General features: G+C 38.4%; 1 protein-coding gene across 1 annotated transcript in view; it reads right to left on the bottom strand.

Moving 5' to 3' along the window:
• The window catches only part of LOC108675245 (dipeptidase 1), a 70,198-nt gene extending 63,432 nt beyond the window's left edge, over positions 1 to 6,766 (bottom strand). The window contains exon 1 of the mRNA XM_018163239.2: positions 6,650 to 6,766. Within this exon, the coding sequence (XP_018018728.1) occupies positions 6,650 to 6,766 (117 nt within the window). The remainder of the gene's footprint in view (positions 1 to 6,649) is intronic.
• Between the last annotated feature and the right edge of the window lie 15,602 nt (positions 6,767 to 22,368).

Below are 22,368 nucleotides of genomic sequence, written 5' to 3'. Positions count from 1 at the left end.
TGAATTGTTATTTACAATAGGTTTGTTATATTAGTGTTATCCATATTTGTTTGTCTAAATTATTTGTCTCTTGTATTTCAGAATTGTTAAAATTCCGTAGTATATGGGAAAATACATTGAAATGAAGATTACCTTCGAAATGAAAGATTAATTCAGAGCACATCTATACTATATCCAATGTCAATAAATCATACCTGTTTACTGACTCCAATATATTCAGTCTAGAATTGATGCCCCATTATTCAATTAATGCCCCCATTGTTCAATATGAAAAAAAAATTTCAAGGGCTAGGATCCTAGATTACGTATCAAGGCCGGTGCCTTCCAGGCATTCAGCCGCTTCTCTGAATTGCCCAAATTCTCTGCTAAAGGAATGTCCTTATTCCATTAAGTTCTTGAATTTAATATTCAAAACCAATAAGTGAAAAAATTACTATCTATTAATTTTATTAAATTTCCAAGTTTAATTATCATATTTTTTCGTGCAGCTAATTTGATATAAAGGCGCATGAATGAATACCATTAACCAACTTGTTCTGAAATTGAAACTGCATATGAAATTTTTATAAATTGTAATTATTAAAATGTGATGCAGCATATGTAAGATCTTTCACTTGTTATCAAACAAATCCATCTGTTAAAATTTTCTACTAACGCCACACGCAATAAAATTCTCATTCTAACCGTGGGCGCATGGAATTAAACCATATAAGTCGTCTTTCTATACAACAGGAACGAAAGCTTGTCCGACTTCGCGTTCTTCAACAATTTACTGATATCAAAAGTAAGAAGAAATTCTAAGGCTCAAGTCTTTTCGATTATCTCCTTTTTTCGGCTTTGGAAAGTTTGTTTAGTTTCGGAGGTTGGGCTTCAGCGTATAGAGAATAGAGAGAAAATTCAACGGTCCCTGCAGGACCACCATGTTAAGAACTGATGACTCCCGCGACGCAGCTTTAACAGTCTAGCACTCGCAGTTGACTAGTTCAACCTGCACTAAGGCGAGTGTTCGCTGTAGGCTCGATCAGCCTGCACTGAGGCGAGTGTTCGCAGTAGGTTAGATCAGCCTGTACTAAGGCGAGTGTTCGCTGTAGGCTAGTTCAACCTGCACTAAGGCGAGTGTTCGCAGTTGACTAGTTCAACCTGCACTAAGGCGCGTGTTCGCAGTTGACTAGTTCGACCTGCACTAAGGCGAGTGTTCGCAGTAGGCTAGATCAGCCTGCACTAAGGCGAGTGTTCGCTGTAGGCTAGATCAGCCTGCACTAAGGCGAGTGTTCGCTGTAGGCTAGATCACCCTGCACTAAGGCGAATGTCTGCAGTAGGCTAGTTCAACCACTAAGGCGAGTGTTCGCTGTAGGCTAGATCAGCCTGAACTAAGGCGAGTGTTCGCTGTAGGCTAGATCAGCCTGCACTAAGGCGAGTGTTCGTAGTAGGCTAGTTCAGCCTGCACTAAGGCGAGTGTTCGCTGTAGGCTAGTTCAGCCTGCACTAAGGCGAGTGTTCGCAGTTGACTAGTTCAACCTGCACTAAGGCGAGTGTTCACAGTAGGCTAGATCAGCCTGCACTAAGGCGAGTGTTCGCAGTAGGCTAGATCAGCCTGCACTAAGGCGAGTGTTTGCAGTAGGCTAGATCAACCTGCACTAAGGCGAATGTCTGCAGTAGGCTAGATCACCCTGCACTAAGGCGAATGTCTGCAGTAGGCTAGTTCAACCTGCACTAAGGCGAGTGTTCACAGTAGGCTAGATCACCCTGCACTAAGGCGAATGTCTGCAGTAGGCTAGATCACCCTGCACTAAGGCGAATGTCTGCAGTAGGCTAGATCACCCTGCACTAAGGCGAGTGTTCGCAGTAGGCTAGATCAGCCTGCACTAAGGCGAGTGTTCGCAGTAGGCTAGATCAACCTGCACTAAGGCGAGTGTTCGCAGTAGGCTAGATCAGCTTGCACTAAGGCAAGTGTTTGCAGTAGGCTAGATCAACCTGCACTAAGGCGAATGTCTGCAGTAGGCTAGATCACCCTGCACTAAGGCAAGTGTTTGCAGTAGGTTAGATAAGCCTGCACTAAGGCGAGTGTTCGCAGTAGGTTAGATAAGCCTGCACTAAGGCGAGTGTTCGCAGTAGGCTAGATCAACCTGCACCAAGGCGCGTTTTCGCAGTAGGCTAGATCAGCCTGCAATAAAACGCACGAAACTCTTTTTAACATTGCTGCACTCCCACTATCTGCTCTGGATAATTTTCGTCGTAGATAATATTTTCCTACCTTCGGGTAAGGTTAAAGGAAAGTCATAAATTAGGACAATTGGGCTTAGAGGCGGAGTTGCTGATCGAGAGACCGTTTTAGTGAAAGATGTCTATTCTTGGCAGGTACTAATTTATTAGACCGACTTTTATTTCGTTGTGCTTTAATTTGAATGCGTCGTTGAAGGCGGTCATTTTAAGATGTTTAGACATTTATTAATCATATACTTTGAATAAATAAAACTCCGAATAACAACCCAAAGTACTGATTACGACATGAATATGGATGTAAATAAATATCGTTGAAGGAAGATGAGAAGTAAAAAAAAATGAAAGAGTAGAGTAGACAATTTTGGAAGCTACTTTTTCAAAAACTTCTATCAGTATGCTGAACATCAGGCGTTGAAGTACGTTATTTCCTCTTAAGTCATTAATTTTGTTTAGTTTCCGAATTTTTCAAAGCTTAATTCAAACTGGTCTTAGGTTTTTATCTCTACATGGTGAGCTTCCACCTCTCAGTCATGCCATACCAAGAATCAAACAAGACTTTCAGCTCATGATATCAAAGATGTGCTAATAAATCGGTTAGTTTCAACCCCTATGTCAAAATAAATTGGTGATAATGATAAAATCATAAATTGCAGAAAGAAAATGTCATTGGATCGACTTTTAATCCCAGTTTTGATCAGCAGTAAGCCCATTACCTTAATTGAAACACAGACGTCGAAGTGCTCTTTATTGCACTATGGTGAAACAAAATCAGAAATCAAAAAATTACCTTGTAAGTAGAAATCAGTCCCTTTGACCATCATGCCCACCAAAATTCCGGATAACAGTTGTACTACTGCCCCAATTTGATATTCAAGGATTACTCACTCGTATCGAGACTTTCAATGACATAACGACTATATAAACGAAGAATATTTATGTCGTGGGTGCCTATCAAATTGGTATAGCAGAAAGATCTGAACAAATAACAAGTGGATTGCGAGAGAGAGAGGGCGAAGTTCGAATGAAAACACATGCCGGATCCTTAAAAAGAAGCACAAGTAAATAATCCAACCGGAAAAATCAATACTTTCCTGCATTTAGTGGTAAAAGCCACTAGATGGTCCACACTAACGCATTCCGTAACTTTGCCTGTCGTCGGATTATTAGCCTTGTATCAAGAAAGATCGCATACAGTATGTCGGTCACGATCAAGCAACGGTTACTGTCGCTGGCGATGCTATCCGACGTTAGAGTGAAAAAAGCTTTATCTTACGCGTCTGAGTGCAAGTAGGAGGAAATTGTCAACCGACATCATCACACACATTCTATTAGAAATATGACAGAGATCAGGCTAAAAACACATGAACACTGTTAGAAAAAACGGTGAAAAAACGGTCCCACCGGCATCCTAGTGGCCGGTCGCCCCGTGAAAATAAACTGTTTCGCCGTTTTTATCAGCTGTTTTACGGATTTCTGGTGTTAGGTTGAAATAAAAACGGTGAACGATGTTTCTTTTCACGCGCCGACCGGCCACTGAAACGCCGGTAATACCGTTAACGGTCATTTTTCTAACAGTGTATACACAGCAATTAAGTTGAAAACAATTCAATTGGGCATTCATAAATCGAAATTTATGCATGCAGCATGAATCATTTTGTAAGTCGAACAACCCACAATGCTCGCAGTGATATATTCCAGAAATTGCCTGAATTTCACATAGATTTTTTAATTTATAAAAAATTGCATTGAATACGCCGACATTGTCATTGCGTGTTCTGCTGGTAACGGCATCAACTGGACGCTGTTGTTCCGGTTTCTTCACAGTTGAATTCCTGAATTTAAAGTACTAGCAATATTTACTGCTTCCAAAATCATTATTAATCCTGAAATTTTACCGAAATACAATTATCTAACACTCTGTAATAAAAACACCAGCTGCATTCACAGGTTTCTATTTTGCGGCTAACAAGTTTGAAATAATAATTAGACAAATTCTTTAACAATTAAAATTTTACAGACGGTATCACGGCAGAACTCATATGCCGCTAAAAGTCTGGAAAATCATCTAACCGATCGACATTGGTTGACTTTAAATTGCAGCAAACAACATTCTGGGATACAGTTGTTAGCATGACATTAAAGATTATAAAAAAGAAGTTGTGAATGAGTATAATAAAATAGCCGGATAATTTGTTGCATGTATTGATATGCATTGGATTGAAATGCTTGTTGAATTATATTAATGGCATTGCGTGTTTTGCAAAGAGTTTCTACCTGAAATAAATATTTTTGCTTCATCTTTTCGACAGATATATTGAACAGATATATTCAACAGATATATTCAACACATATATTCAACAGATATATTCAATAGCTATATTCAACAGATATATTCAACACATATATTCAACAGATATATTCAATAGCTATATTCAACAGATATATTCAACAGATATATTCAACAGATATATTCAACACATATATTCAACAGATACATTCTACAGATATATTCAGTTATTCCAGCGTTTACTGTCATCTGCGACCAAACAAATTTAACAACATTGGGCTCTTGGCAACGCTCGTTGATCTCCTTGACGACGCGATATGGAAGTCAGAAAAAGCGAGCTATAAATCTCATGGCAGGCAAACAACGGTGAGATCCTCAGTAAAAGTTTCAGCGCGGGCTGATGGCTGTCGCTACGATAAATATTCTGGAATATCTTACATTCTAATCTTGGAATACCATCAATCTCGGCTAAAACACTTTTTGCATGCGTTTCCAATAATTTAGAATAATTCAGTTTAATCGATGTTCCTAGGAGAAATTCGGTGCGAGTCAGTGCAATTAAAGCACATACCATTGCTAGAAGAAGAAATGATTTTATACTAAAAATCCATCACGGAATGTACTACAGACTTAGTTAGCAAAATAAATTAGTTATACGGAGTTTATCGTATTGGAAGCCTTGGAAATTTTAGCGAATAAAATTTATTGAAAAATTCAGATTGCTTCATTTCGTTGGATATCGATGACAGACAGTATGCCTTTCGTACGTTGTTCTCCGAACTACAGTAAAGTATTTGAGTTTTTTTAGAAAATTTGCAACCTTTGTGAATTCTCATTGGCAATTCAGTACATTCTGTAACAAACACACAGAAGATTTAAAAAACCGGCACGGGACAGATAGAGTAAGATCTCAGTTAATGAGAAAAATTTTCAAGATAAAAATCCAAGCCCCCAATTGTATAACATTATACAATTATCGTGGATAATTAAAATTCTCATAAATATTAATGATTCTTATCAACTGACTTCGAGAGTAAAATCACGGTCTCAAAAAATCAAAGGCATTGAAATTTTGGATTACAAAATCTACAGACAAATCCCACATACATAACCACGTTAAGCCAGTCTTTTTGGTCAAAGTTATGCACGTCCGAATTGACGATGCTGAGGAAACTGTACGATCGCTTTTATTTTAATCTGCCATGTTCGGTCGTAAGTCTCGAGAATGTTTACGGAGCGCTGCCAAGCTCAGGCGCCGCCCCGTTATCTTTAAGTTACCCCTCCAATAAACATGAGCAAGACGATCAACTTCGGCGGGAAAGTTTAATGGCAAGGAAAGGTAGCGCCTTTCTGTTCAGCCTGGTACCTGTTGGAACAGTCTTCCGTTCAGGTACCTGTTGGAACATTCTTCTGGTCTTCTGTTCAGGTACCTGTTGGAACAGTCTTCTGTTCAGGTACCTGTTGGAACAGTCTTCTATTCAGGTACCTGTTGGAACATTCTTGTGCTCGGGAGAGAGAGAAAGGTAAGAAGGCATATCATTAAAAATTTGCATTTGAGTTAAATTTCTGTCTTAAATAGCTGTTGAGGTGGTGATGAAATAACGGTTAGATAAACAGTAGGCATACCTTTCACATTCTATATGTATATGTCATATTCAAATGCCATTTTAAATCTGCATCTATGCCATGGGCAAGTTTGGGTCTCCGTTTGTTTCACATTATTTTTTTTATCGAATATGAAGAATAATTAGAATTAAGATGGAACATAATATAATTATAGTTTTTATCGGGTAAAATCTGTTTTATTCGCTTGTCGTAATGTGTTTATAAATCATAATCTCATAGCAGCGGAGCATTTGTTGTTGCAAAGCAATTTTGAGACCCGCTATCTCTCTAATTGTCCTAATCGTTCATTAAACAAAGCGTTTGATCGCTGCGCGCTGAGCCTGCGACAACCTAAATAGCAACTTGTCACGTGAACACATTCTTACCAGCATCATGCATGTCAATACATTTGTAGCGGCATCATGTACCGTCAATACATTTGTAGCGGCATCATGTCACTCCAATACATTTGTACCTGCATCATGTCACGTCAATAGATTTGTAGCGGAATCATGACACGTCAATACATTTTTACCTGCATCATGTCACGTCCATACATTCGTTCGGTCATCGTCTCGTCTGAAGTCAGAAGGTCGGAGTTTGCAACACCGTCAGGATTTCGTCTGAAGACAATCGCCCTCACACGGGCCATTACCCGCAGCTGCTGCCCCGCTTCCTATACCAAAAGACGGCCATGAATCGACCATCTCGAGCCGATCCTTGGCAATGGATGGCCTCAGCAGCTCAGAAAGATGTCCTCTGCCTCAGTAAATCTATATTAATGAATTTTATTTCAAAAAGGGGATATGTCGTGCTTGGTTTACACGAGTTACATTTGTAATAATCGGCGGCTTTTGGCCTTTACGTAATGTTAACATTCATCTGTTTGTTGTCTGTCATGCATGCTGTTGATGTAAATTTATAACTATTTTGATGCACGAAAAATATTTACTAACATAAAATTTTGCAGCACGGTATCATAAGATAAGAAAGTCAATGATAATCAGTACAAAAAGTTTAATCGATCGTATAAAAAGTTTTCCGTGGGAATTTCGACCAGAAATTCAAATCGCAGTTACTGGACTACAGACTACGGCCATAATTTTAGGGATGGAAATATAATATGGACTAAGATTAGGCGTTCTTCGCTTTTTTAGGCGAATATTTTTGCTACGCCGAATATGCTCGTTTGAAAATAAGGCCAAACTGCATTTTTGATGTCAAAAGTTTCAATGTTTCGAATGATCGTTTAGCACGAATAAAGAATGAGAAGAAACAAAGAAAATCGAATAATCTAAATTAGTTTCTTTCATCTTCAGCCACATGCCGCAATCAATGCTCTGCAAAATCGGTATAGCAAATCTCCTTCTTAATTTTTTCTTTGCCAATCCCATGAATCGTATACTTGTAGGAACCCTCAATAAATTTTCTAAAGGATTCAGGTAGAGGCTTCGAGGAGGAAAGTCCACCACAGAATTTGCTTCATCATTAAGAAAAGGTTACATAACTAACATTGAGGCGAGATTTTGTGTATGACTGATTGTTAGATTAAAATAATCCTGCATCAACATACCTACGATAAATTGTGTTACATGAGATGTTATTCCTTATCATATTCACTAATTCTGCGAAAAATTTTTTAATGAGTATCAATGTGCTCCCATGTAGACAACAACAATAAAGCGATTTTTTTGCCCGTACCTTATTCCAAAGGTCATGCAGTTCATGCTACGCACTCATTACACGATGAGCGACCTCTTAGTGCAGAGCCCTCGTAAGATGACGGCTATTAATGATATTGACTTCTTTTTGTGATGGCTGGCAATAATTATTAATTTTACTTCCATAAAGATACGTTAATATTTTGATGACACCATTAAGCTTCGTATCGTAATTTTACTGTCGTGTGTGAGTAACTTTCAGTTCCACTAGTAGTTTGGAAAAAGTTTTTATCCAAGTTTATCAGTTAAGCGGCAAGTTTTTTTAAGACTGGACGGGTCTCCATTTCCCTTCAAAATAATTAACTTCAACAATGAGGAAGGCAATTATGTAAATACCACTTTGCTTAATGTATGATTAACGCATTGCAACTTGATCTATAATTGCATATAATCATTATATTATAATAACTATATGCAATTAATTATAATTAATAATGTTATAATTATTATTTATAATATCAAATGATACATAGATTCATGCATAGACTTCGTCTCGCCTCGAATCACCGACATGTGGAACAGCCTCTCTGATTACATCGTTAATGACGCTCCAAGTATGAACGTGTTCAAGACCAGACTAAATAAAGCTACGGAGAAATATATGTTCAGACTTGAAATGCCTAGCACCATATCGAACCTGGTGGAAGTCTGCATGGTGACCATTTCACACTATCGTCAGTTTTGAAAAGATCAAGTCAGTGGACCTGTTTTTAGATCTCCTGTGAACAAGTCACGAAAAGTACAAGAACCGGCGACAGGCCACATCAGGCTTTCAGCGCCGACATCACTGTGATATGATGTGAAATGAATCATTCATAACGCTCTGGTATTTCATAGCGATGGATGAATCTTTCCGAAATCGCTCAAGCATTTCTGAGCGATTGATGAATCATTCTGAAATCGCTCAAGCATTTCAGGCCAATGGATGAATTGATGTCGCGCAGTCTTTTCAGGTAGAAGGACGCATCATTTATTCCCGAAGTCATCATATAGTCGTCAGTCTAAAACGCTTGAAAGCTCGCATGCCTGCTTTATCCTTGTAACATCCTAGCGCTGGGCCGCTATACATACTCAAGCTGGACCAAAAAACCCTTGCGCTAGCTCGTTACATCCAGCGCTAAGCTCTACATACCTGCATTAAACCCCAACATTGCAGAGCTGCAACGCCACATCCTCTCCCTGGGCCGCTACACCCTCACCCTGGGCCGCTACACTCTCTCCCTGGACCGCTACACCCCCTCCCTGGGCCGCTACATCCTCTCCCTGGGCCGCTACATCCTCTCCCTGGACCGCTACACTCTCTCCCTGGGCCGCTACATCCTCTCCCTGGACCGCTACACCCTCTCCCTGGGCCGCTACATCCTCTCCCTGGGCCGCTACATCCTCTCCCTGGGCCGCTACATCTTCTCCCTGGGCCGCTACATCCTCTCCCTGGGTCGTTACAGCCTCTCCTTGGGCCGCTACATCCTCTCTCTGGGCTGCTACATCTTCTCCCTGGGCCGCTACATCCTCTCCCGGGGCCGCTACATCCTCTCCCTGGACCGCTACACTCTCTCCCTGGGCCGTTACATCCTCTCCCTGGACCGCTACACCCTCTCCCTGGGCCGCTACATCCTCTCCCTGTGCCGCTACATCCTCTCCCTGAACCGCCACATCCTCTTCCTGGGCCGCTACATCCTCTCCCTGGGCCGCTACATCCTCGCCCTGGGCCGCTACAGCCTCTCCCTGGACCGCTACATCCTCTCCCTGGGCCGCAACGTTCTCTCGCGTGGCCGCCTCACATAAAGCAGTGATGGCCGCGCACGAGAGGAAAGAGAACTCTTGCGTCGGCCATTTGTGTTGATGGCCAGCCAATGACCACCCATAACTCAACCTCGACAGGGGCGAGCTCTCAGGACTAAACGCTCAATTTTTAGCAGTTGTCTGCTTATGGTAAAGTAAGAGTAGAAAGTTTTTGAAATGGGGAAAAAGATTCTTAAAACGGACCACATTTCGACTTTTCGAGAAATGTAAGACAACTTACTACGCGGACGGGAATAATTGGAAATACGAAAAAAAGATTCAAATCTGTTACCGATCTACTCCATCACGAGGGCGGTGCGAATGGAACAAATATGTTACCGGAAATCTAAAATAAATTGAATTTTTTCATCCTGAGCTGACACGTAACAATAGCACGCTGTTCTTTTAGGTGTTCATACCTAACGTAACTTATTAATCAATCCACGTATAGATGAAATAATCACTTAACGCTTACTGCAAAACGTTTAAGCAGGAAACTGTATAGTTGTTAAGACTTTCTTCTTATTTGTCCAATGTAAGGCCAGAACTCCTAATGTTTTATTGAAGGGAGAGACTGTCCTTTAACCGCACCGTAAACGTAATAAAAGCGAGCGTCCCTGCGCCGGTAAACGCGATAAAACGTCAGCTTGTGTTCGAGAGCCTACATCGAACTGGCCGCTGCAGTACAGACTTTGGACACGCCTTTTTCCCGGACGCCTTTGTCCCGGCGCGCGTTTTGACGTCTGCTGCACATACAGTTAAGCAAAGCACCCTATTTCAAAGCAGAAAGTGGGGTAAAATGTCATAACATTGCAGTATGAAACTTTGAGCTGCAAATTGCGTTCCAGAATGGGTATTGAACACGCTCTTTGATGCGCAATATGCTGAGAGAAATAAAGTTCGTTCACAATTGTACGGGAAAGATTGGAAAAATTTAGGAACCTGGATTTAAATCATGTCAACAAAACGAGGTCTTTGTAAGCTAGCATGCACGAAAGATTGTTAGATTCAAGGATAGTAAATCAATTAAATTCCCATTGGTCGTGATAATGTTCTATAATCTACCTTCACTGTTTAGCACGAGTTAGCTGGGCAGACGTGTTACCACAATTGCGTGCCAATTGGGTCTCGCCTTGAAGTTTTCTTTCGTAAATTTATTTGAAATAATATTATATATGAATATATGTTTAGCATATTTTAAAGAGAACAATTTATGTTGAAGTTTGTAAATTTTGATATCATGAAATCGTGATCACGATGCTCTATACAAATCCCAATAAAGATATGGCGATTTCTGTTTGACAATGGAATATGCATATCTCAGTCTCAAAAAGTTCTCATACTTAGATTATTCTCCGGATTTACTGAAACATTATTGATCTCCTAACCAACGAAATGAAACGCTCCCAGGTCCCATTCCAGACTTGAAATCCCATAATGTCAAACGCGGTCTCTGATATATAAATTTTTTCTGATCACTTCTTCTCAGGACATTTTTACTGCTACGAAAAACCGAAGATATTTTAGGTGCGCAAGTGATCGGTTATAAAAGTAGGACATGAACTTTAGTGCATGAAAGCAGCAAGGTTCCTGTGTACGGATTTTCAGATTTTCTCATTTTAGCCATTTTGTCGTGCAGAATAAAATGATCTGAAGCGTCGTATAAACACCGTGGCTTGTGAACGTTGAAGGAGTCTCAGCATTTGAGATGCCTACCAAATATCGCCTTGCTTTCACAAAAGAGGATAATATTAGCTCTGAATATTGAGCTCCTAGCACTCTAGATCGGCCTGATATTGGAGGCCAAGTGACAGCTGCCATCAGAATTATTGTAATGTTCAGGTATAGCGAAGAAGTTTTTAGGCAAACCAGAATTAGGTTCAAACAAAGGATGCATGAACTTCCGACGGATGGTTACCAATTAACACTTTTGTAAAATAACATTTAAAAATATCCACACATGTAGTTTTGTCATTTATTATTAATCGTAAATTATTGTGTCACCAACTTGATTGGTTGCCAGGAGACAGCAAAATGCCGCACAGCTCGACGACACTAACCGGAACCTTCAATGCAATCAACTTCAAGAAAAACTTTTAAAATGGAATATGCTGACGAAGGAGAATGTTGCGAGGAAATACGCTCACGAAGGAGGATGTTGCGAATAAATGCGCTCACGAAAGAGGATGTTGCGAGGAAATACGCTCACGAAGGAGGATGTTGCGAAGAAATACGCTCACGGAGAAGGATGTTGCGAAGAAATACGCTCACGAAGGAGGATGTTGCGAGGAAATACGCTCACGAAGGAGGATGTTGCGATGAAATGCGCTCACGAAAGAGGATTTTATGAGGAAATGCGCTCAGGAAGGAGGATGTTGCGAGGAAATACGCTCACGAAGGAGGATGTTGCGAGGAAATACGCTCACGAAGGAGGATGTTGCGAGGAAAAACGCTCACTAAGGAGGATGTTGCGATGAAGTGCGCTCAGGAAGGAGGCTGTTGCGAGGAAATGCGCTCACGAAGGAGGATTTTGAGGGGAAATACTCCCAGAGGGTAGATGCTCCAGGAAATAGCCTCAGAAGGGAAAAAGATGCTGCTGGAAACGCTCATATGGGAGGTTATTGTAAAAAAATACCTCACGGAGTTCTGGGTTGCCAGGATATATTCAGAGGTTGAAGCTTCAGGAAATAGACTCGCAGCCAAGGAGGCTGGCGGAAAATACCGACACAGGACCAAAATTGGTCTACAAATATTTTAAAACTTTTGATCTTTTATTCTCATAATCGACGCATTTCAAGTTAATTGAGAGAACAGGAAAATACCTGTTCACACCCAGAACGTATCCTGAAGTTATCATGACTCCCAAATTATTGAAGTATAATAGTAAGGAATATATAAATGTATTGCATCGATGATTAATCATATCATCACGTTTCATACAAGTATCAAGCACGTTTCAATTCAAGTATCTATCAAGTTTAACTCGTGCATCAAGAAAGTTTAAATCCAGGCATCTAGAAATTTTAAATTCAAGTATCCAGCACATGTCAATCCAAGTATCAATCACGTTTCAGCCAACGTATCGATCATTTTTCAATCCAAGTATCACTCATGTTTCAATACATTACTATATAATTATCACGAATCTATTCAAGTATTAATAACTTTTCAATTCAATCATGTACCAGATGTATAGGTACTGTAGAAGTTCTGCAGAAAATCATCTTGTCTCCATGTTTCAAAAAATATGTTTCAAAAGTCTTCCATGTTTCAAAAAATGAATACCCAAAATGGAATTTTCTGAATCAAAATCCTCTTCCCACCAATAATCTAATCAACAATCGTGATTAGTATTCTTTAATTGGATAGTAAAATATTGTTTAAAACCATATTTCAACTGTTACTCCTGTGGGCATGATGACGAGTAATTTTGTATCGTTAAATGGAAAAAGCTGCTCATGAAGCCATAATAAATCTTGATGGCTTCATTATAATTACTGAATAAAAATAACTGACAATTTGCCAGCTAAGTTCTCTGTGGATTAACTCTTCCTTTTAGCTCCAAGTGGAAAAGAGAAGTCAGTGATTAAATCCTTTTCGTATTTAACTTATTCAACTTCTCAGCGATTTAATTGTAAAAAATTCTAACTATTTTCATTCGATTTATGGTATAAAGGGCTTCAGCGTCGTTGTTTTCTTTTGCTTCTTAGTAAACAATTCTAATGGAATAGAACATTTATTCACTCCCTAGCGAAGCCCCCACTGGGAAATGAATATTCATCTCTTGTAAAATTCCCGGAAGAAACTTATTATTCAGATTACTTGGGGTGGGGTTAGACATGGAAAGAATTCAGGAAATGAACTTAACGCTTTGGTTATTATATCCTATTATCCCCACGATACACAAGTAAATAAAATACAGTTTAATGCTGCGAACAATTTCCCAGAAGCTGATCCCGCTGATTCCGATGAAGCATAAAGCCTTTTTAATGTTGCAGTGTTTGCTCTGCAGGCAAAATAAAAGTGCAGCTCTGAATGCTAGGTATATAATAGGTCTGCTTCACGCTCCATCACACTCAATTAGCAAATTCAATTGCTCCTCGTAAATTCTAAGCTCTTGAGGGCTTTCATTTGGAATGTTTTCCAAGTTAGGTTCCTGCATCCAGCCCACTCGCTTGAGAGCGTCGCCCTTCTTATCGCAGCGGCTGCATCAAGCCCACTCGCTTGAGAGCGTCGCTCTTCTTATCGCAGCGGCTGCATCAAGCCCACTCGCTTGAGAGCGTCGCTCTTCTTATCGCAACGGCTGCATCAAGCCCATTCGCTTGAGAGCGTCGCCCTTCTTATCGCAGCAGCTGCAGCTAGCTCGGCAGCCTTAAATTTAGTATGAGCATAATCTGTGAGCCGCTCTTCAAAAAGATTTTCTAACCAATACATTTATTCCTGTCATTCTCTAATATTAATAATGTAAATTAATAATAAAATTGATTTAGTCAGACATTATATTTCGTTGGAAATTCAATGCGTTTTTTTTTTTTTTGCAGTAGAACGTATATTCGATTTGACGAATATTGACATATTCGAAATTCAGAGACTGAGAAAAAAAATATTTTTATTAGTTCAGCAATTATTATTAGTTCAGCAATTATTAATTATTAGTTCAGCAAACATTTAACATTGCACTTCAACTTAGTAAAATAATTAATTTGTAGAAAGTATTAATTTCAGGAAATGCCCTTAGCTCTTAATTAAACATTTAACGAATTTTTTACTGAATTAAACGGCCAGATTTTTTTATCTGCGACTATGGCATTCAAATATGGGCAAATAAGTTATGCAAATTTTATAACTGGCCAGTGGACTGAAAAACCAAGAGGCGTCTGAACGGCCCATTACCAACATTCCCAAATAATTTATAATAATCTAATTCATTACTTTTGCAAAAAATGAATGAAGATGAAAACAAAGTAAAACGCTAGAACAACGGAAGAATAAATAACTTGTATAAATGAACAACTGGCCATTAAACTACACTAAAAATTTTCTGTTCTCTTTGCATGGTTCAATCTGCTACAATAAGTACGCTTAATTGATAATATAAAGGTATGATGATAATTATGTTTAAATTTACAAATGAAAATAATTTTTAATAAGCCGCAGTTTGTGATAATCAGACTCACAGAAAAATAAATATTAAATATGAGATGATTTTCGTCTTCACTTTTGTATATCACTTAGAACCCTCAGTACAAGAGGGTTTAACAATATATATGTAATATGGTATGAGGCTCATCGACTCAATATAAGAGTCGATGTTTATGTTTCAGTTTAATTGTTAAATGACGTGCAAACATATCGTGTTAAAGACTGGCTATATATCTGTAATCTTGATGGATACTTGAGATTATCATTCATCCGAACCTCAACGCAGTACCAACAAACAAAGATCGTTAGTAAATACTGTTCAATAATATAATTTGGCTTATTTTCATTAATAATTAAAATCTACCCTTTAACTGGATCAGTCATTGAATTACTTGTACCTAAATTATACTTATTACTAATTATACTTTAAATATACATACTTATACTTGCTTATACCTTAAAACCTATTTATGCTTGCATAGTTAAAAAACTGTAAAACTTAATATTGTTCAATGAGAGCCTTCAATCAGGGTGAATTAACCAGAATACTCCTAGGATAATTGAGCATGCAATTCTAACCAAACATGCAACTTAAAACAATCCTAAAAGGATGTCTTAACACAATCCTAAAAACAACACAATCCTTCACAACAATCCTAAAAAACAATCCGTAAAAAATCCATGTACGCAAAACATATGCGCATGACTGCCGAAGGGTTTCACATATTCGATTACTGGTGGATTGCAATGCACGTGATTCTTAAGTGAACGCCTGCTCCTACATGCCTTTGTCAACCAAAGTTAACTGTAGTTACCATGTGTGTAGGTAACTTAAACATTCGAATTTTCCAACAGTTTGTTTTAAATAATTGATAAACATTATTCGCTTTAAGTGGAAGCGTACTCGCTACCGTCTATACCGATAAAGTCACCACATCACTTAAGTCGCCGACCATCAATAAAAATGATCTAATTCATTAACAAAACCAAATGTTTCCAGCGCGATCAAAACAGCTTCTTGGTAATCATGTGGTTATCTAACCCTACAAATCACAGATCTGGCAAATATTATACGGTTTTTAGTGATGAACGTTAAGGGTGGTGCTAAATCTACTGAGTGGTGACCTATGTGTCATTGACGTTAGAGGTCATGAGATAAAAGTGTGCCGGGGTCCGAGTTGCAGTATCTGGACCTATACTTTCAAAAAAGTTATGAGATCGTAAGTTCATCAGCCAATCATTGACGGCCTTTCAAGCAAAATCCACCAATCATAGACAAGAAAATAGAGCGTATTACTTACGTTCACTTAGCGAGTTTTGAAAGTATAGCCCCAGCTCTGTGCCTATACTTTCAAAAAAAGTCAAGAGATCGTAAGTTCATCAGCCAGTCATTGACGGCCTTTCAAGCGAAATCCACCAATCATAGACAAGAAAATAGTGCTTAAGTACTTACGTTCACTTAGCGAGTTTTGAAAGTATGGCCCCAGCTCTGTGCCTATACTTTCAAAAAAAGTTAAGAAATCGTAAGTTCATCAGCCAATCATTGACGGCCTTTCAAGCGAAATCCACCAATCATAGACAAGAAAATAGTGCTTAAGTACTTACGTTCACTTGGCGAGTTTTGAAAGTATGGCTCCTGGTGTTGATAATTAGCTGCCTAGGACGACCTGTGACTCTAAGTCTGATTTAAGGAGCCGCGTAAGGCGGTTATAAGCTCTATGAACGTCGTTAGTGTCCACCTCAAGGCCCTCACACGCCACCCAACACCATTACTTCTCTATGAGGCTCATATATATATTATCAGCTTTACTGTACGAGTGATGTCACTAGTTAACTGATATTTAACAGATCTATTTTGCACTCTACGTTTGAAATATAGAAAGAAACAGTTTTTTTTAGAAATTAAATTTTATAATGCACTGATGACGTTATTTTAGACACCCGTTGATCATAAATTAAACCTAACCTAACCTAACCTAACCTTATTTTACCTAACCTTATATTCTCAAAAAAATTCTGTCAATGCGTCCTGATTTATTTTTTTATATTTCGTGATGCGTAGTGCCCCCTAAATTACAATTTGACTGCAATTACTCGAAGGAAATTAATTGCACTGGTAAATCTCTTTAGTCAAGAATCTCTGCCGGAGAATTGCAAGGAATTAAATTCCGGATAGTTTACGCACTAATTTAAAATAAAGAACTCAATAAATCTTGAGTAAGAAGTTTTTAATCTGTAATTATAGACAAAAATTTTCTAATATAATACTTCCTAGCTTCTATATAACTTTAATGTTTCCGAGTTTCCATGCAGAGAAAAAATTGTGATTAATATTATATTTTCAAAGGCTAGAGTTGAATAGTATGTGCATAGACAAACGAATAAATATCATCAACTTGTGGCCTGATGAACATTTTTCAGGCCGTTTTCATAGAACAAAAGTTTTGGCATAAAATATCAAACGAGTTCCGACCATTGCAATTTTAACATTTTTCGGACAAATCTGTCATAAATCTTTAGATAATAATAGATAAATAATATCTTAATTTCAATCAAAAATTGCAGGGAGTGAGATTCATACAAAATTAGTTATTATAAACATATTTTTGACCAAAATCTAAATTAATTCTGCATTGATATTTGCAAGGTTTCTGGTGCGTGCGTACGATAATTCATAGAAATTGTAGCAAAAGAAAACATATCTGATGAAAACGTAGCTTGGTCTCGGTGGTGCGAAAGTACGATAATTCGTTGAAATTGTAGCAAAAGAAAACATATCTGATGAAAACGTAGCTAGGTCTCGGTGGTGCGAAAGTACGATAATTCATAGAAATCATAGCAAAAGAAAACATATCTGATGGAAACGTAGCTGGGTCTCGGTGGTGCAAAAGTACGATAATTCGTTGAAATTGTAGCAAAAGAAAACATATCTGATGAAAACGTAGCTTGGTCTCGGTGGTGCGATAATGTATATAAGCGCCGTGGGTCGTTTTGAGACGTGAACAGCCACCTCGAGTGTTGGCTGAACGCAAACAAAGCTGCTACCACAGAGAAGAGCTTTTATCGGCCCAGCGCTCAGCTCCAGCTATTGGACATGGCCGCGAAGCCTCCAGGAACTATAAACATTTCTGCCATCATGTGAAACTCGCGGATTTGTCCCATGAAACTGACAGTTTTATCATATAAAACTGATAGTTTTAATCTATGCAACTGGCAGTTTTATCGAATGAAACTGGCAGCTTTGTCCAATGAAACTGGCGAGTTTGTCCCATGAAACTGACAGTTTTATCATATAAAACCGATAGTTTTAATCTATGCAACTAGCAGTTTTATCGAATGAAACTGGTTTCTTTCACTTTAGTTAAGCATGAAAATATTACAAATTTAATTGCACGTTCAAAATATTAAAGCCCAATTTGCTCAATGAGAACGTTCATTCCCGTTTATTTACTTTTAGTTGTGTAGGTCCTGAACTCAACTGAACACATGCAATTTTTGAAATTAAATGAAGAAAGTAATAGCAGCGTCAATAAAATTTTACCTATACATTCGTTATCGTCTTGCTGCATGAATGCACAAATTGAAAGAATTGCAGTTTATCGTTTATTTTCTGGAATAATTTGTAAAACAGTTCTAGGACTTGATCCAGCTTTTTGATAATGAAAAAATCAAGTCGAAAATCTAACGTTCTCTTGGACCTAAATATTATAAAGCTGACAGGTTAAAATTATTTAATTGAATAAGTCATATGTGCATGCATGCTTCGATGATGTGGAGCTCTGAATGAAAGTATATCGTGAGAAAATAATAAAGGTATTACTTTGAACAGAGAAAAATTTTAAAAGCATTCGCTCGACTGATTTGCTTCCACTGTAATTTTAACAAGTAACTTTTGTTTGACGCGTACTTTCTAATATTTTTCGCGGCGGCTCCAGTAGAAGCCTCAAAAAAATTATTAAGGTAGATACGAGATGCCCTTATGTACAAACAAAATTCCTGATGTCAAAAAAGCCTATGCTTCCTAAAAGGTCCAGGTGTTGAAAAAGGGAGACTGCGCAAGTGAGCTCTAATGACCATAACATCCCAGGGGAGAAGAAAAACCAGAGTTTTTTCCTAAAATTCTGAGACAAAGCCCATGTGTTCGGAGAATTTGTTTAGGTTCAACTAAAGCCTGGCTGGACAAAAAGAGACGGGATTTACGAAAAAATGTTTCACTATAGCCAACATGATGTACAAAATTGATGAATCACTTCAAATTTAGCCAAAGAATTTGTTTTTGGATGGTGTTGCAATGTGAAATTTAATATTACTAATTTTTCAACCGAATTGACCGCTACTCTTTCAAACACGTTTTGCGTCTCGGGTTCCACTGAATATTTCTAAATAAAGAATGAAAAAATCTCGATTGGAAAGTAATCGAGAAGTTATACAGACAGACATGAAGCATATTCACGTATTAACAGAACTTCTATATGATCTTTATGAGAATGATACCGCCGTTCGTTTCAAACTGAAAAAAAAACACTGGAGACAAGGCTTCACTGGGATTTCAGTCAAATGAAACTTCTTACATGGTGAATTACTGCAACTTCCTGATTTGAAAGTTCAATAAAAAAACTGTTAAAGATATCATTCCATTATTAATTTAATTGAAAAAGACATAACCTGAATTTTTGAATAATTTTGTTTTAAAGATGACATCCGGAAAATTTCGGTTCCCATTGTCAATGTATTCAGTTCGTTGATTTTTGATGTTCCGTTCAATTCACTGAAGCATATTGACGGGTATGTTGGCGATGGCTTAGCGTATGTTCTTCAAATAAGGTAGGACCATTGGACAGTCATTATAAACCACCGATTTGAGATAACCCTAGAAAAAATCTCACGAAGCCAAAGCGGGGGATCGGGCCGGCCACAGAATGTCTCCTCTCAAGGAGATGAGTCACTCATGAGAAAAGTACGCCGTAACAGCAAACGCACGCTGCTCACTTGTCCAATACATATTGCTACTGACTAGACGGGACAAAAAACTTCATGACCCTGCCTTTCATATGACATACTCCCGCCCTTTTTCTACAACATCTGATTGCTTGGCGCGAAATACAAAACAGGAAGTTTCCGCGAATGACCCTGTACTTTACTGACTACTTTTTAAAGTGTGTTAGATGGACAGTTTAGCAGACTTAGAGCTTTAGCATTAGTCACGCAAGGGCGAACTTACGAGAAGACCGTCAGTAAGCTGCCGCCGCCTCATCATTCAATGCCCAGCGATCGCCCAGTGAGACCATAATATTTCATCCATCGAGCAAAATCTTCCCCTTACCGACGAGATTTTGGAAAGCAAGAATCTCCCAAATGCCTTGCGATTTTATGGGTAATAGTTACTTGATGATAAATAAATGATATTGGATCTGGAAAAACCTTGCAAGTTATTCTTCCTGTTAAGAATGTCCTCTTATTAAATTATTTTTCAGTTTTCTCCTAGAAAAAGCTGCCCTTTCTCTCCTGAATGTCTTTGTTTCAATTTTATCGGTATGATAAGGTGATGCTGTTCCTAACAGATAAAGCTGCTGCGCTTCATTTGCATTTCTCCCCTCACTCGAATAAAAAAATTCCAGTCAAAATTGCAAGGCTCGAAACGGTGAGAATTCTTTCTTCGTCTGCTATTTAGATGCCGTCATTCCGACTGTCTCAAATTTTGCAAAGCTGGAACTTTATCTTCACTCGATCTGAGGTGCAACTTATTTGCATTCGTAGTCAAGCTAGAGTAACAATCATCGGTTAACAAACCGGGAAAAATTATGACACATAATCGCTTACCCAACTAAGGCAAACGATAGTCGATTACCAAACCGAGACTAACTATCATGGGTTACTGAGCCGCGAGCTATGATCGTCGTTACCAAGCCAAGAGTAACGATCGTCATGTACCCAACCGAAAGTAATTTTCATCGGTTACTAAACCGAGAGTAACGATCATCGATTAACATACAGAGAGTAACGATTGTCGTTTACCAAGCCAAAAGTTACGATCATTTGTTACCGAGCCGAGAATATATCGGTCACCGGTTACCAAACCGAAGTGAACGATCACCGGTTACCAAGCCAGTGTAACACTCGCATAAGGCGCAGTGTCAGGCTCTGAAGAACAGCCACTCACGAAATTAACTTGGCCCCATTAATCATAGGAATATGACAGCTGGCTTCATTTCAACGAGATAAATTTTATCTTTTTTGGGTTTCGACCACGTTCTTCAATTTGGGATGGCCGTTAAAAACAATCACAAAAAGTGCAATGAGAAATTTGATTTTAACAGCAACTTGAGTATTTAGTACATAAGTATCCCAAGTTATTGATTTAAATAACACCTGAAATAAAGAAGATTTCTCGCTGAAATAAATGAATAGTTTTACTGTTCAGTTGAGGCATTGTTGGAATTTTTCAATTAAAATTACTATTTCAAATTTCAATTATGCATGGATTCTTCATAAGAGCATTCCGCAGGCTAGTGGTGCTACACCCAGAAAAAATTGTTGGGTCATATTTTCTATATAATAATTTTAAGCACGGTCGCTGATATGTTCTATACTGGCTAAATTGGAAGCTGATGAGCCATAAATGGGCGAAAATTCCATCGATGTTTGTACAACGTCTCATTAATTTCTATGATAGTAGAAACCAACAACTCTGCTTCGGGAACCTTCTCTGTGGTTACATGTTAACTACATCAACAATATCATTTTCAGGACCTTTGACTTGAAAACAATACAACGCTTTCACGAGAAAAATTAAAAAAAGTAGATGGAGGAGGAGGAGGAAAAAATTCAGAGATGTTGAGAAAAAAAATCAGCGAACCCTTGAAAATGAAGCTAAACGGCGAAGAAATTGTCCGTAAATCGAAGAATGTTTAAATATATCGTGCGATTTCCAATTAAAATATAACAAATTCAACGAAATTACGAACACTTTTCTCCATTTTACCATAGTACACGACGTGAAAATACCTCAACAAATTTCAATCATATAATGGTGCGAGGAACCACATGCCCACTGGTGATAAAATATCGCTCGCAAGACCAACTATAGAGAAGCTCTGTAAAAATATTCGGTAATTCCTCGAGACGTGCGTCTACCGCCAGCTCGAGGCTGGCCTCGCAAAGTCAGTATGCAGTTCGAGAACTACAAATTGAGGCTAGAAATCTCTGGTAATTGAGTTCGCAAAAGTTTCAGATCCCGACGAGCGTGTTTTCCGTAATTGCAGTGGGAGCTGTTCGAAACTCGGTACACATCTATCAGTTGGATTCAGTGACTTCAGACATGATATAAACTAACAAAACTTTGCAGATCAATATTATCTTTCTGTTGATTCTCTGAGGAAAAAATTTTTCATTTACTTTTAATATCGAAGGACATTCTGATTTTCGTTGATTCTGGATTTGATCATATATTTTGGTAATTTCATTATCTCTTGGCAAAAAAATTATTCAATAAGTTGGGAAGCAAAATAATTTATGAAGCAAGAAGATAGATTTGTCTTGATTCGTTCAATCGAGTATTATTGTAGGGATGTGTTGAAATTATTGATTTTAAAATTATTGATTTATGGGT

The sequence above is a fragment of the Hyalella azteca genome, unplaced genomic scaffold, assembly GCF_000764305.2.
Source record: "Hyalella azteca isolate HAZT.00-mixed unplaced genomic scaffold, Hazt_2.0.2 contig2100, whole genome shotgun sequence".
NCBI lineage: Eukaryota > Metazoa > Arthropoda > Malacostraca > Amphipoda > Hyalellidae > Hyalella > Hyalella azteca.
Note: the sequence above shows the minus strand (reverse complement) of the source record. Positions and strands in the feature narration are given on the sequence as shown.